Here is a 15,333-nt window from a genome sequence, read left to right as displayed (position 1 = left end):
GTTCACCATCTTGACGAAACATGCTCAGCGTTTACTAAATGCACTGCATAAACAAAACGCTGTCAATACAACATTCTGCTAAAGAAAACGCTGCACGAAGCACAAAACACAACCGAAATGTCAGTGTTGGCAGAGTTTCATAATCGTAAGTGTTTTGTCAGTATATTTGAAATCACTATGTTAGCTACATTAGCTAGCAAGCTTACAGCCGATAAACCATTTCTATAGCAATATGACATGCAGAGCTGACATAATACCACCATAGAATGAGTGAATTTAAGCAGAGGTTGACAACATTTTTTAAAGTGATAACAAATAAATAATGTGATAACCAGAAAAAGTATGAATCAGCCTTTTAAAAAAATATGTGGATTTTTAACAACTTTGAATCTAAATGCTCAACAAGGTGTTCAATGAACATCCACTGATACAAATACACATGTTATCACAAACAGCAGGGATGTATTAAATCCTCTATGAAGAAGCCAAACATAATTATCCTAACACAGTGGGACTTTGGGAATCCCCAAATACACTGTTTAAAACATCTATTTAAACATTTTATTTAATAAAAAAGGCCTTAGGTACTGTTAGCATCCAGGTGTCGACTCATTGGAAGATTATAACTCTTACCTTGTTTGCTATTGGTTCATGAGAGTTAATTATTTGTTCAAGGAGGAGGTTGGTTAAAATATTAGTGGGGAAGTTTGAACGTCATGGGGAAGAAACGGGAGGAGCAGGACACCGGTGACTACTGTAAAACAAAAGGGTGTGTGTGTGTGTGTGTGTGTGTGTGTGTGTGTGTGTGTGTGTGTGTGTGTGTGTGTGTGTATATATATATAATTACAGAGGGGAAAGGGATGATGGTGGGGGTTGCTATGGTGAACAGCCCATAATGACAGGATATTTGTTTGCATCCTCAGACAAGAACAAACCCCAACTCCTTTTTATCACAACACTAGAACCACACACAGTGTGCTGTAAACACGATTGATATTTTTACTTTACTGTAACATTCAGAAAGAATAGAACTGAGCAGGAGGGACTTCTGCTCGCTAACCAAAACAATATGTTGTCGCAATTAAAGCAAGACAACACATGCAAAAACATTTCATGCATTGGTTGATTTGAAAAGTCTGGGATATTTTGCATCCAAAATGTCTTCATCAGATTAGGGGGAGATCAGGAAATACATTATTTTCCGTTTGTAGATTTCTCCTGTGTTCACCAAAAGTTGGCAAAAGATACACATTTTCATTTCTGCTTAACATTTTAGAAAAGTTTTAATACAAAGAAATCTAAACTTCCAAGCTGCACCAATCAATAGTTTAGTATAGTTTAAAGTTGGAGGACATCGCCCGGATCTTGCTGTGTTTCCTGCTGTATACCACAGTACAAAGTGTGTGTGTGTAGGAATGTCAAGTAGGTTTGGCTGCAGGCATGCTCCTGACCAGGGGCGTCGGGTACTGTAGGCTAGGGAAGGCTAAGCCTTCAGGATTTGATATATTGTTTAAAAATAGGCTATGTTGACAACACACATTTATGATACCTAACACATTTTGTTCAGCAGGATAATCTCCACATATTAAAACCATGTTTTAAGCATAAATGCAATCGGCAGAATTGAAAAGCTAACAGGCTATAAATGAACTACAAAACCGTTGCATAGTTGCGCATCACAACCGCTAAGCTAAAGGCCGATCCGTGTTGGCGTGTTGACCTTGAGTATTCTCATTTAGTCACTTGTTAGCAACCGTCGTTTTTATATGACACATAAAGGCTTTGGATATTTACAAGTGGACTATTCACTGATGTATTTCATGTTGTTGAACGAAACAACAAATCTCGTAAGCTTTTGTTAACCACAGACCTTATTTCAGGCTTCTAAACACAAATTATTGACTCTGATACCAGAGAACCGGAAGTGGTAAAATGCTAAATATTTTCTGGGTTTCAGGACTCATTACTGCACCACTCTATTGGCCAAATGTTTAATCACTTCTAAACAAATTGTAAAAATACAATAAATGTCTCTGTGCAGTTTACCAAATCTCTGAAGCACTTTGGGGAGGAAGAAGGGAGGATGCAGCCCGATGAGTTCTTCGGGATCTTTGACACCTTCTTACAGTCGTTTAGCGAGGCACGGCAGGACCTGGAGAACATGCAGCGCCGTAAAGACGAGGAGGAGAGGAGGGCACGAATGGAGGCCATGGTGACACGCACATTCAGAGAATAAACCCTGAGACACCAATAAACAAAACAAAAATAATGTGTCTAACTTCCGGTTTCCATTTTCAGCTCAAGGAGCAGAGGGACCGGGAGCGTCGGGCCAAGAAGGGCGGCGCTTCAGACGAGGTCGGCGGGGAGTTTGACGACCTGGTGTCGGCACTGCGCTCCGGTGAGGTCTTCGACAAGGACCTGAACAAATTCAAGCGGAACCGCAAGCGCTCCGTCAACCAGCTGGTGGAGGGCGGGGGCCGCGAACGAGCAGTCACTAAGGTCAATTACTAGGTCGGGAAAAAGGAAGGACAAAAAAAGAAAACACTAGACACGTAAATACTGCCGTGGTGTAGATCTCTTAACACCTTTAGTCCAGGTCCTGGAATAGCGACCATAGACATTGGAGAGGATGTAAGTAACGGCTGGACTGGACATGTAGCGACATGTATGGACAGCCACACCATTTTGAAGGACGCATCACCCTCCTCTGATTGGTCTCCTACAGCTATTCCTAACTGTTTGTCCTGGGCGTTGTATTTGGATCTAATGGATGGACAGACAGACCACTGTGACACATAATCCCGCCATCTTTTGACCTTATCTTCTTAACACTGTGCTCAAGCTTCCAGCCCTCTACCGCTCCCTGTTTTTCACTGCTCATTTCCCCTCTCCTCGGTGATAGAGCGGCCCTATCTTTTTACTCACTGGCTTCAAAAAACACATGGGACTTTGGGATCAGCCAGTCACATTGTACATAAACTTTAGGGCCAAGAGAAAGCATGGGAAAAAGAAAGTGGGAACAGGGAAGTAAGCCATAACCTTCACAGTCATGGTTACTTCAAGTGTCCCGCGGAAAGTGTTATATCCACAGAATGGATGGGTGTTCTTAAAACTTCCTTCATTGGAAAGAGGGGCTTGTCTTCGGCAAATCCCAGAATGCTTTGTAGGCTTCTGAAAGATTTCATCCCATCAGCCTCCTCCAGCGCACAGCATTCCCAGGAAGGATGTACGTACGTACGTACGTACGTACGTACGTACATACATACCAAGCTTCGATTTTAAGAGGATACTCTGTTCAAGGAAAAACTAAAAAGTGATGACTGTGCCACAAGGGTCAATCCTCACCTACACTCCTAACTGCTTTTGACATTGTTCTGGCATTAACCCGTGCCAAAGCAAAACAAATGTACATGTATTAATAGAAAACATACTGCAATTAGGAGTTGATATATATTTATATTTAGATGCAGACAAGCTAATTGCAAAGATGTAGAGTTTTTTTTTTATGTTTTCATGGCATTTTGGGGTTTTGTACACGCAATGCATTATTTGTTGGTGTTGCAAGTTCACATTGCTGTTAAAGTGAATTTCTATACATTTTGCGCTTTATGTAAAAAAAGATAATTGCTTGTCCTTTTCACACCTGTATGTCTTGTTTGCACTGTAGCTTTTCTGACCAACTTTACACTCCATGAGCCGATCTACAGGGTCCTCTGGAAAAAGTCCTCTCTGTACTTCAATTACCTTCCCTAGGCCTAGAACAAAGATAATGCCATGTCTGAATTTAGATCTGCAGTTTAGGGTTTCTTAAGTTAAACTAGTGCTTGATCACTCGGTTAGTACGGAGGCCAACAAAGCTGGAATTGCCATTTTTGTTTTCTGATGCGTTATCGTGAAATCACAAGTTACATTTTTCGCCATATTGAGAAAAAACAAGCTTTGCTATCTCCAGATAATCAACCCGTTATCACAAGAAAATTAAAGGTTATTTTACTTTAAATGTATGTTTATGGGATCAGGAGTACAATACATATATATGACGACGCGACAACTAAAGCAACTGATGTAAGCTTACAAAGTCAGATCATGGAATACCCATTATTGATGAACGCATCAGATTGTGGTTCAATCGAACTGAAAACGGAGTTGTGTCTTTTTGAAAGACATAATATTCACATAACCCATAGTCATATCAGGAGAAGACCAATACAAAAGTAGTTACTTTTCAGTTTTAAATCATCTGTGACCAAAGGCTAAAACCATGTGTGAACAAGACACTCCTTTTTTTAAATTACATAATTATTGTGAGATTCTGAAAAACTAAAAATTGTTTTTCCTTGTGATCTTATTATCTCAACAAATCCGCCTTTGTTCTCCTGGGAATTAACCTACAGTAATCAGTCATCCCGAGAAAACTAGCTTTTGTCTGGTGGCATGAGACGCCATTACAAAAAGAATAGCAGAAATGGCCCTTCTGGTCCTCCGTACAGTTACTTGGTTTAAGGCTTATAATGCAGTATTTATGTGGATTTGTATTTAAATTGGCATAGTAATGTCAGATAAACCATTTGATCAGTCTACAACAAAAGTCAGGGTACAACAAAGCACTTATAGCGCCTCAGAGAGCGTCATAGAAAACAATCCTTACTTCGACCTTTCCTTCAATCTTCTCTCAGATGTTTCAGTCCCCGTTACTATGGGCAACATGTTGCCAAGCAAGAGTCCACATCCTGTTGCCAACCTAGGTCTCTTTTCTTTAAGTTGTTACCGTATTCATTCTTTTATTATTTGTATATGCATTTCTAAATTGTTAATATGGAAGATCATTAGGGCCACAAGTGTTTGTTTTTTCAGATAATATAGTGAGAAATGTGGAGAAAAAAAGTCAGAATTCAGATTTTTCAGAGCTCAAAGAAAAAATAAATCACTTTTGGTAAGATCCAAAAATACATTCACATGTGGCCCTAATCCTCCTCCGTAGATGGCAGTAGGCATGACCATGGCTGCAACCCATTTGAGTTATTCCATCTGCATTGCATGGTTACTGCAGCACAGCGTAGGGCTTTATGTAATGTCCAACAGTACAGTGGGAAAATTGGACTTGGTCTTCTTTGGAGAGGATAAAAAGATAAAGGAAACATCCCGTGTTTAATTTTCCTCTGTCTGGCATGTGTCCTTATTATGGTTAGATCCCAGAGCTGTTGCACCAAAGCATTTGCACAACAGCTCCTGGATCAGTTGGAAAGGGGTTGGATTTACATGGTTGTTCTCATAGTAACAGTTACAGTTAAACACAAATAGCTCATATTGAAGATTCTTTGTATCACTTTAAATAAGAAACTATTTAATTGCACTTGTCTCAATAAGCACTTTGTGTATTAACAGTAGTGTTAAAATACACAAAAAAATAAATTTCCAATGAATTATTGAGCATCTATATATACAGCTATCCCAGTTTTGTCTCTCATTCATTTTGCCAGCTTTTCTGTTTTGTTTTTATTTTCACCTTGAAGTGCCTCTCACCTGTTTTCACACATGTACCATTCCTATCATTGTGTTTTAGTGCTTGTGGCTTTCCAAAATAATACACGGTGTTTGCGACAGTTGGAATTGGACTACTTGGCGCCATCTTGTGGCCTCAGATGTGCACTTTCATGTTCCACCTGACGTCTCAAACATCAAATAGCAGCTCTCCAAAGTGATAACATTATGCAACTCTTCAGAAGAGTATAAGGGCCAGGCATTAGGCAGCAGGACATTATTTGTATTTGTCTTGCCTTTAGAGAATAAAATCGAACATTGCGTAGATGCAAATTAGTTGAGTAGATTTATTCTGAAAAGTTTAACCTTCTTTAATTTTGACTCCATTCTCAACAACTTGATCCTAAATATTTCAAAACTATTCTCTGTATTTTGACTCTATTCTCAACTTCATTCTTAAAAACAACATGAATTATTTCCACCTCTTACCTGGCCTTAATACTCTTCCATAGGCAATTGTTCCAAGCTCTAGGCTTAAGCTCACCAAAGTTCCCTCTATTAAAGTCCGGCAGGTGTACTACACTATGGCTGCCATGTGATTAGAGATGTTCGACATACTACCTGTAGAGAGAAATTCCTTTTTCCCTAAACGTTTATTTATTCCATCCTTTATCAGTCACATTGCAGAGAAACCTACTCCTACCATGTGTATAGTCCTTTGTCCTTTAACCTCATAATAGCATCACTCTGCAAAAAAAAACAAAGAGAGATCAGAGAGGATCTTTAAGTTCCTTTGTCCCACACTTTAGAGGATAACCAGTAATCCAAATAGAATAAAATCAGACACTTTGAAAAGTCCTAAAGGGAAAAGGACATGTGGTTGCTTATTCTCTAACCAGCATCTCATGTATATTTGAGCTATTCGATTTCCTAACCTCTGCTCTTTTGTCTTTCCAGTAAACCAGGGTTGGTATATCAGACTTTTGCAGCACCTTTAAACTCTTAATCCAGAGCTTTAACACGTTTTGTAGTGCAGACTATTTACTGAGGGATATTGTAATATTTTCAGTATTATTAGGATTATGTTGTTACATGCTTGGATGTTTATTCGGCCATTGACTGGCTGATTTTGGAGTGTACAGATGGAAAAGGAATGAAATTAGTAGCTTGTTCAATGCACTTTTGTCAGGGGACATTTTAATTTGCATAGTATTTTGAGGATTTAGAGCCCTTTTTTAAATATGAGAGGGGTGCAAAAAAGCATGGTGTGAAGAAGAGAGAAAAGGGGCAAGTGAGGTTCGGACTCCGCTGAATACACATTAACAGAGTTTTTAACCCCCACCAGTTTGGGTCACCTGTAAAAAGAAAAGTGTGTTTCTGACACCGCCACATTTCTGTCAAATCATGCACTTGGCGTTGACCTGCATGCCTAAAGAAGGGTGCACAAAGTGTGATGTGTTGAGTTCATTAGAATATTGCTTGCAATATGATACACACCTGTTACACAACAATTTGTACTGCCTAAGAAAAATGCACCCAGTTTCAGATGTTGTATTATTGTGAGCAGCCAGTATTTTTAAGGTTGGAAAGAAAAGGTATCCTCCACCGAAAGATGTACAGAAGTGGAAAAAGCATTTTGTACACCATTCTTGATGTTTGAGATAAGGTAATAAAAAAAAAAATTAAAACATTGAGGAATGTTCAATTTTCCTGTAAATTGTACCGCTATTTATTTGCCTTATTTAGTTTGCTATATTTTGTATGTCCATACAGCATTACGACAAATTGTTATATTAAAAATATGAATAATTAAACTGTGGTCCGTGTATAGTTTTAAGACATAAGGATGACATATGAGAATTATTTTCTTTTCTCTTCCATTTCTATTATTTTCGTTTTGTTTTTTTGTTACCCTGGTCCTTTTGTAGGGTTACAATAAACCTTTGTCCCTTGCAACTGATTGTGAGAATGATTTCTACATGCTTACACTGTTTAGTTAAATATAAATGTGTCATGCTCCAAAGTTGTGCAATCATTTACAATAGTTCTGTCTAATTAGTCTATTCATTTCCCATTGACAGGAATTATTCTACAACCATTTAAAATATTTTGAAATATTTTCATTTTACCTTTTAAATTATATATTTTTCAGATATTTTAAAGACCAAATCACCGCTTGAACAATACAAAAGATTGATTTATTGATAATAAAAGTAATTCTCACTTGCAAACTGATGTAATCTTTTCCATGTGAAAAACCCTGTGGAAATGAATCACAAATGCTTTCAATACAAGTTCTTACATCTTTATTAATAATAGTGATGCAGTCGTTATAAGAATAATTATGATAAACATTCAAGTGTACATTTCCTCTGAATGATGATGTGTTGTAGTTCCTCACTGTCACCACTGAGGGGCAGTGACTCAATACATTACATTTAGCTGAAGCTTTTATCAAAAGCGATTTACAATAAGTGCAAATAAAGATTCAAACTCCGAACAACTAGGAAAGTGCAGATATATTCACTTCAAGCAGGCCATATCATTTTAAGTGCTGGTGACTTTTTAAATTATCTACAGTATGCTGACCATTCAGCCTGTACTGTATGATGCAACGTGCAGCTGAAAGTTTATGTTTTGCAGTTCATTTTTTATAAAAGAAAATGAAATTAATGAAATCTACTCAGAAAATAATTCAAAATTTCTTTTGTACAATGAAGTTTTATGTGACATTGGAGGCACCCATATTAACATCGTAATGTAATCAATATTACGTGTCTGATTGTAATACTGTAGGTAACTGTTGACTTAATCAAATGCAATTTAACTGAAATTTAAAAAAACATTTTTGACCTGAAAAAAATTGTTTTAAAGATAAACACCTTTTTTCAATTTTCTTTAATTAAACCACAATGGACATCGCAGGAAAAAGATTAAAGAATACTTTAATTTCTTAAGGGAAATAAATGTGTCCCAAGCAACTCACAGCTTGCTTTCACTTATGGAAATAAAAAGCATTGCAATGAAGTGAGCTGAAAGCAGAGTGAATAATACAATCAACTATTTGCCATGATACAAAAGCTATAACTTGGGTTGACTAGTGATGATCATACTTACATTAGAACTGACAACATGAATATGAAACATAATACTACAGGCTGTATCTGTTGTTGTGCAGGCAGTTGAATTACACATGTTGTGCTACCATCAAATCAACAAACATAATCAATGAATTTCTTTCTAGGGTAAATATAACACATAACAACAAAAATAATGTAATCATGTAGTATAATGAATGCAATAGTCAGGAGTGCCCAAAACACCGGTCAATCGCAAGGGCAGTGTGGGTAGATCGCATGGCATTGAAAAAAAAAGAAAGAAAAAAATGAGTTAGCCTAGATGATAGGCTAACTTTTTCAAAGTTAGCCTATCATCTATCCTTACTATGGCATTTGCCACTTGATTGGCGTACAGGTAAGCCAGTCTGAGTTGTATTGTGCCATACGGGTTCATGCAGTTATGAGGGGGCCTCACCTCCTCATCTGAAGCGCACTGTTATACGCTTATGCGGCGCAATTAGTGTAAGCGCGGCGCAATTAGTGTAAGCGCGCCACAGTTTATCCGCCGTTTTAGTCCACTAGCACGAAATAATTAAGACCTTCTAGTTTAAATTAAACATATACTGTTTAGATACCATGATTCATATTGTATGGGATTAGTGAGAGGTCAAGTCATTTAACCTCGGTACAATGTTAGTGGAGATGAAAATCATGCTAACTACTGCTAGAATTTGTGTAGAACTTCATGTGATAAGAGCATATATTTTTTAATTATTACGATGGCATACATTTCATTTTTGTAGAAAAATATTACAACGCCAGTGAAGATTGATGCAGTCAGTGGAGGGACTAAGTCAGGGATGACGATGAAAGTCCCTCTTCCCTCCTGTCTTGCTGACCAGTTTCACATCAGTGATGATGATGTCATGGCTCACTGCCTTGCACATGTCATAGATGGTCAGCGCAGCAACGGAAACGGCTGTCAGGGCCTCCATCTCCACTCCTGTCTTGCCCGTAGTGCGACACGTTGCTGTGATGACCGCAGCGTTCTGCTGCTCGTCCAGGTCGAAGGTGACAGATGCATGGTCTAAGGGGAGGGGGTGGCAGAGCGGGATGAGGGCTGAGGTCTGCTTGGAAGCCATGATGCCAGACAGCTGCGCCACAGCCAAGGCGTCACCCTTAGCCAGCTGGTTATCCCAAAGCAGCCGGAAAGCAGTGGGGCCCAGGATGACGGTGGCGCGGGCTGTGGCTGTTCGACGTGTGGGAACTTTCCCCCCAACATCCACCATGTTGGCTCGGCCCTGTGTGTCTGTATGCGTTAGCTGGGCTTCATCCAGCTCAGTGTTATAGACATTTGTGCCCGACTGTGTCTGATCACTCACAGATGGTCTGAGTTTGACACTGGGGTCTTTGCTGGAGCATTGATTGTGGCAAAGTCTTACATTGTGTTGTTTAAGATTAATTTTGGGATTCATGAGTAATGTGCAACAAGTGGGTGTTCCTGGGGGCCTGAGTAAGTGGCTCTTCAAAGCATTGTGACCACTGGCTTGTGCGTACCTGAGACAGCCTTCATTAATGTAGCTCCTAACATTTGTGCGTGTATTTGTGTTGATATGCGACGTAACACCGGTACCCCCACTTGTTAAGGTTCTAAGGCAGCAAACATGGGCTGCCTGTGTTGAAGCAGTGCAGTCTGGAAGGCAAAAAAACCCCTCTCTATTCAGGACTCTCCTGTGAGGAGCCGCTTTTGGAGAGAGGAATGTGTCGTTTCTATAATGGGAAACTATGGGGGAAGATGTCGTTTTGTCTTGAGATAAATGCCTTTCAGATGTAGTGTCTGTTGGAAAAAGAGGACGTTAGTCAAGGACACAGGGTCACCAAACACAACAAACATTCACAGTTCAGATAAAAGTGTTCTTTTGTTATAAGCTAAATTTGTAAATGTTGAAATCTGTATGATATGCAGGGCAGCTATAGTGGTGTAACCCATTAGTATCATAACATCACAAATAAGTCACGACTAAGCAGAGTGTCTCCGAGAGATTTGTACGTACAGCCATGTCACCCACCAATGAGGATCATAGGCCTGTTCTTCATCTGGGAAATGTTGAACATGCCTGAGGAGACAAACAAGAAGAGATAAAAACTCAAGTAGAACAAATGATCCTTGATATTATGAGATTAAAGAGTGCTGCAGGGGTGACTAATTTGGAAATGACCTTTGCGTTGTTTCCCTTCACAAAAGGCCATTATGATTTTGGGTGATTGAAAAAAACGCTCTAAATGCTTTGTTCAGCAAAAAGAATCTTCACAAATGACCTTCCTCTGAAGCTCAAAGCAATTAACAGAAGTCAAAAGCTAACGTTAGGCTACAGAGAAATGTCACCAGATCTAAGCTACATGAGGAATAGTGTTTAGTAGGGATGCTCCGATCGCCAATTTTGGGGACGATCGCCGGAATCAGTATCGGCTGACACCGATCGCCGATCCGATTGGGCGGGGCCTATGGGGATCTTCCATTTAAAGTGCTGTTTAAAACTCAGTTAATGGAGCTCATTCACTGGCGCTTCCACAAACAACAACCAGCATAATTATTACATTCAAATGAAGTACATTATTCAAGTTTACATTAACTTTGGATAATAACACGGGAGATTAGCGGAAGCGCTCTCTCTCCTGACAGCCTGTCAGTATCGTCTCATGCAGCTCGCTGATCCAGTAATGAGTGATCCGACAGTGAGGAATAAATATATGTATAACTAGTTTAGCTTGTTCCAGAGGTAGATAAAATAGCTAAGTATGTAAGGTCTAACTCTTAGTGTGTGTTGCTCCGCTCACCGGTCCGTCACAGCGGGCAGAGCCTCAGGTTTTCTGCTTCACACTCGTTGCATACCGCTATTTTATTGTCTTTTTCGGACACCTTAAAATAATGCCAGACCGGTGAAGCCATTTTGGCGAGCTTGTGTTGCCGCGCACAGAGAAAAGTGTCATGTATTTTACGCCATGTGATCTGCCTTTATAGAGAGCACCGATCGATCGGCCGAGAGTGAATATCGGCCGATCGATCGGGGCATCCCTAGTGTTTAGCATGATGACGGTTAGTCTCTTTTAGCCACTTGTTAGCATTTGTTTGTTTGTTTTATTCGATGGACAATCTGCACTAATGTACATTCTCAAAATATTGAAGTGACTGTTATTTTGTATATATTGATTGTTGTGTTTTTATTTAGGTCTTAATATGTGCACATGTAAGGATGCGTCTTTGACTGTGTATATACATACATATTCGCACAAATATTTTTATTTTGATATTCTATATACATTTGTTTTTATATTCGGGATTGTGGGAAACAGTATTTTAATCTCTCTGTCTGTACACACAAACTGGAAGATTGACAATAAATTTGACTTTGACTTGACCTGAACATTTGGGGTAAAAGTGGGGTATTTACTGACCGAATAAGTAAACGTGAACACCTCTCAAACCTTTATAAACCAAAGACCTTATTTCAGGCTAACCAAAAACCCATTGACTTAGAGACGAGTGAACCGAAAGTGCAAAAATGCTTTTTAGGGGTTTACACTCCACATTGATGCGTTTACTATAAATGAACTCAAACGAACACAAGTCTACCTGCATGTTGTTTCTTCTTCCTGCCAACAGCAGCTCCAACGATTTGCAGTAGCTCTTCTTCCGATACTCCGGAGCGCAACACATCTCTCAGAGACACCTCAGTGTTCCCAAACAAACACACCTGAGAGGAGAAAGGTAAGAGGGAGTGAAGCGAAGACATTTCAAATAGAATTCATAAAGGTTCCAAAGAAACGATGGGATCATTAACAATATGTAAATGTATGGGTATGTACCAACACAAATACTGCATTACAAAATATTAATACTAAATCAGACCACATCAATACTTCTAGAAGCCCAACTGTATCTTTACCTTCAGGTTGCCGTCTGCAGTGATACGTAAGCGGTTGCAGGAGCCGCAGAAATGGTCAGACATGGAGGTGATGAAGCCCACCTGCCCTGTGAAGCCTGGGACCTTAAATGTCTGTAACAAGACATAAATAAGGGTCAAACAATTATCCTAGAAAAAGAATACTCTAAAATGTGGCGCATTTAATAATAAAATGATTGATTTGGCAAATTGCTTTGATCAGATGTGTCAGAAGATTTAGATTTTCTCTTGTATTTCAGTTTTTCGTTGGCCAACTTATTATAAACTAATGACTCCAGGAACACAGATGTGTGCTGAAAGATTAGAGTCGAACTAACATTCAAGTCATTTAGAACGATTCAAATTGCCAGAAGTAAGACCAATGTCCACAGTCAATAACCTCAACAGGATTGAATGGTAATAGCATCATTGCTTTTTTTGGATCCTAACTAATTGATCAACACATTATATTTCATTAAGCTGACGTGTTTATTCAAAGTGTTTAATAATAAGTGGAAGCAACCATTAGGACACAAACAGCAAGAAAGTACATTAGCTTTTAATAAGCCATAACATTTATACTTGAGAAATATGAAGTGCAGTTTGAGGTATTGACCTTGGCTGTTTCTGTGTGTCCGGTTTCCAGCCTTTCCAGGTTGGGCCACTGCTGCCTGATGTGGTCCAGCATCTCCTGGTAACTCACCATCTTCTTAAAGTTCCACTTGTTTCCTGCAGAGAGGAGAGAAGCATTGTCATGTAGATTGTAGCACAAGCTACAGCACAATTCAGCTCCTAGGCAATATAACAACCTATGTGTGTGTAGTAGTACATCAGTTAGGTTTCTGCAAGTTGAACTGAAGATGGTTGATTCAGTGTCTGCTGATTTACAGACAAAGTTGTAGTACCACCTTTTGGCCCAAGCCCTGAGGAAGTGTGCAGGACGTTGAAACAAATTACCGCCGTCTGTAAATCAGCAGATCATTTTTTTAAACAAAATGTATTACCCACTATGGACACATAGCCCTTATTTCTTCAATAGGGAGTAAAAGTTGTAAAGTGTGCTAAAAGCTGAATGCAGAGTTCTTTTACCTCTTCATTCATTTGAAAACCCAACCGTGCACACTCTATGGGCCCGGATACGGTTACGGGTACTTTTGCTCTCAAGGGGCAGGCCAATTTGGCTTAATGTGCAATTGAGCAACGTTCATAGGAATGAACGAGGTCCCCACTCCAACGTTGTTCTCTTTATACATCCATGGTTTGGCTGCTATTTCCTGGGGTCTTGGGCTGCACTTGTTTTTTATCTTTGTTTATTGGCAGTTTTCAAACCAGCTTGAAAGGTGCACACTACTGTATCTGTGCTCAGATCATATCATACATCCCAACTTTGTCTAAACTATGACTGTAATATGACTCTTCAGTTTTCAGACCTGCGTAACAAGACATTGTGGGAAGGGAGCACTCACCATCGAAGGGCATGTATTCAATGAAGCGCACATCCAGAGGCTTCTTCTCTGTCAGCGCCACGAAATCTAGCAGCTCATCCTCGTTGAGGCCTCGCATCACCACACAGTTAACCTGCAAGGGGCAACACAGCAGGGTATGTGAGCCTGTTCAGAGTGTTGCTTTGTTCATTAGTTTGTTTCTCTTTCTTCCAGTCACAATGCAGTAGGGAACTATGGTAGGTAGCATTAGACACAGACAGCAAATCAGAGTGCAGCTCAATGACTTTCTAACCTTTGAGGGCAAGTGTTAGGACATGGAGGAAATATTATATTCAGCAATATTGTTACGACACTGTGCTGCCACAGCACTTTGGCATTAAGAGTTAGTGAGAGGAAACATAGTTGAAGCATTCAAAAAGGTTATCAGATTATTAAGAGACAACAAGAGGTCCAAATAAACATGGTAAATGTATCACTGAAAAGAGTTCCTCATATTTATGAGTATCGAGCTATATTATTTCCAAAACGTATGATTCAGTAACCGTACATTTGTTTTCTGTAAACATCGTTCATATTAAATGACAAAAATAATTTAATTAAAATCACAGGTAAAAAAGATGCAAGAAATAGGAAGATTAAAACATACAAATATTTTCTCAGACAGAGACATGATAAGAAGGATTTAAAATGTTAAGGAAATATAAAAGATTTTTACTATATTAGACATCAATCTGTTTGTTTAAAAAAATGTGTTTTAAAAGTCAAAGATACAACAAATAATACAACAAATCAAACATAAACGAGATGCAAGAAATAAGAAGATTAACATTTTGTTTCTTGTTAAGACATAAAACTAAGCAAAAATATAAATTGGTTCCTAGGTAAAACATTTTAAAAAGATGAACAAAATACCTTGACAGGGTTGTAGCCCATTTCGATGGCCTTATCAATGCCCTCCATGACCTTGTGGAACCCTTGAGGAAAAACATGGATAGAAATTGATTATGAGTGTTTAAACGTCATTCAATTATGAATCATTATATGAACACATTCGTTTTACTGTGATATCTTGAATTTAGTGCTACGAGGCAAAGACGGAGTATGATTGGAGGGACGTTTTAAATAAAAATGTATAGAGCCATACTACAAGCACATACACTTAAAATGGATTCATGTTCTCCAAATGTGGGCTACTTGGCAGAGCTTTACAACATACTTCAGCGTTAAATGTTTGCTTCCTTTTCTAAGCTGTCTGAATCCATGATTGGCCAAAAAACACTGATATGTAAAATCTACATTTATTCCCTCAGAAGCGGAGCTTTTTTGGCAAAAGTCACACATCATTTTTCATCTGCACAGACCATGGCAGTGTCACGCTGGCTGGTAACTCCCTCTGTAAATACC

General features: G+C 39.0%; 2 protein-coding genes across 6 annotated transcripts in view; one reads left to right on the top strand and one right to left on the bottom strand.

Annotated features, from left to right (window-relative positions):
• daam2 (dishevelled associated activator of morphogenesis 2) overlaps positions 1 to 7,437 on the top strand; it is a 74,914-nt gene extending 67,477 nt beyond the window's left edge. For all 4 annotated transcript variants that reach the window (XM_010781769.1, XM_010781767.1, XM_010781768.1 and 1 more), the window contains 2 exons: positions 2,042 to 2,212; positions 2,299 to 7,437. In XM_010781769.1, coding sequence (XP_010780071.1) covers positions 2,042 to 2,212; positions 2,299 to 2,511 — 384 coding nt within the window. In that variant the 3' untranslated portion in view covers positions 2,512 to 7,437. The remainder of the gene's footprint in view (positions 1 to 2,041; positions 2,213 to 2,298) is intronic.
• Positions 7,438 to 9,034: 1,597 nt separating this feature from the next.
• Positions 9,035 to 15,333, bottom strand: part of mocs1 (molybdenum cofactor synthesis 1) — a 10,819-nt gene continuing 4,520 nt past the window's right edge. The window contains exons 3-9 of one of the 2 annotated variants that reach the window (XM_010781764.1): positions 14,842 to 14,903; positions 13,951 to 14,062; positions 13,101 to 13,213; positions 12,488 to 12,598; positions 12,175 to 12,295; positions 10,610 to 10,657; positions 9,035 to 10,377 (exon numbers count right to left, since the gene is read on the bottom strand). In XM_010781764.1, the coding sequence (XP_010780066.1) occupies positions 9,395 to 10,377; positions 10,610 to 10,657; positions 12,175 to 12,295; positions 12,488 to 12,598; positions 13,101 to 13,213; positions 13,951 to 14,062; positions 14,842 to 14,903 (1,550 nt within the window). In that variant the 3' untranslated portion in view covers positions 9,035 to 9,394. Of the gene's footprint in view, positions 10,378 to 10,594; positions 10,658 to 12,174; positions 12,296 to 12,487; positions 12,599 to 13,100; positions 13,214 to 13,950; positions 14,063 to 14,841; positions 14,904 to 15,333 lie in introns of both variants that reach the window. The other variant, XM_010781765.1, reaches the window with a different exon arrangement.

The sequence above is a fragment of the Notothenia coriiceps genome, unplaced genomic scaffold, assembly GCF_000735185.1.
Source record: "Notothenia coriiceps isolate Sejong01 unplaced genomic scaffold, NC01 NC01_scaffold00023584, whole genome shotgun sequence".
NCBI lineage: Eukaryota > Metazoa > Chordata > Actinopteri > Perciformes > Nototheniidae > Notothenia > Notothenia coriiceps.
This window is presented reverse-complemented; position numbering and strand designations above follow the sequence as displayed.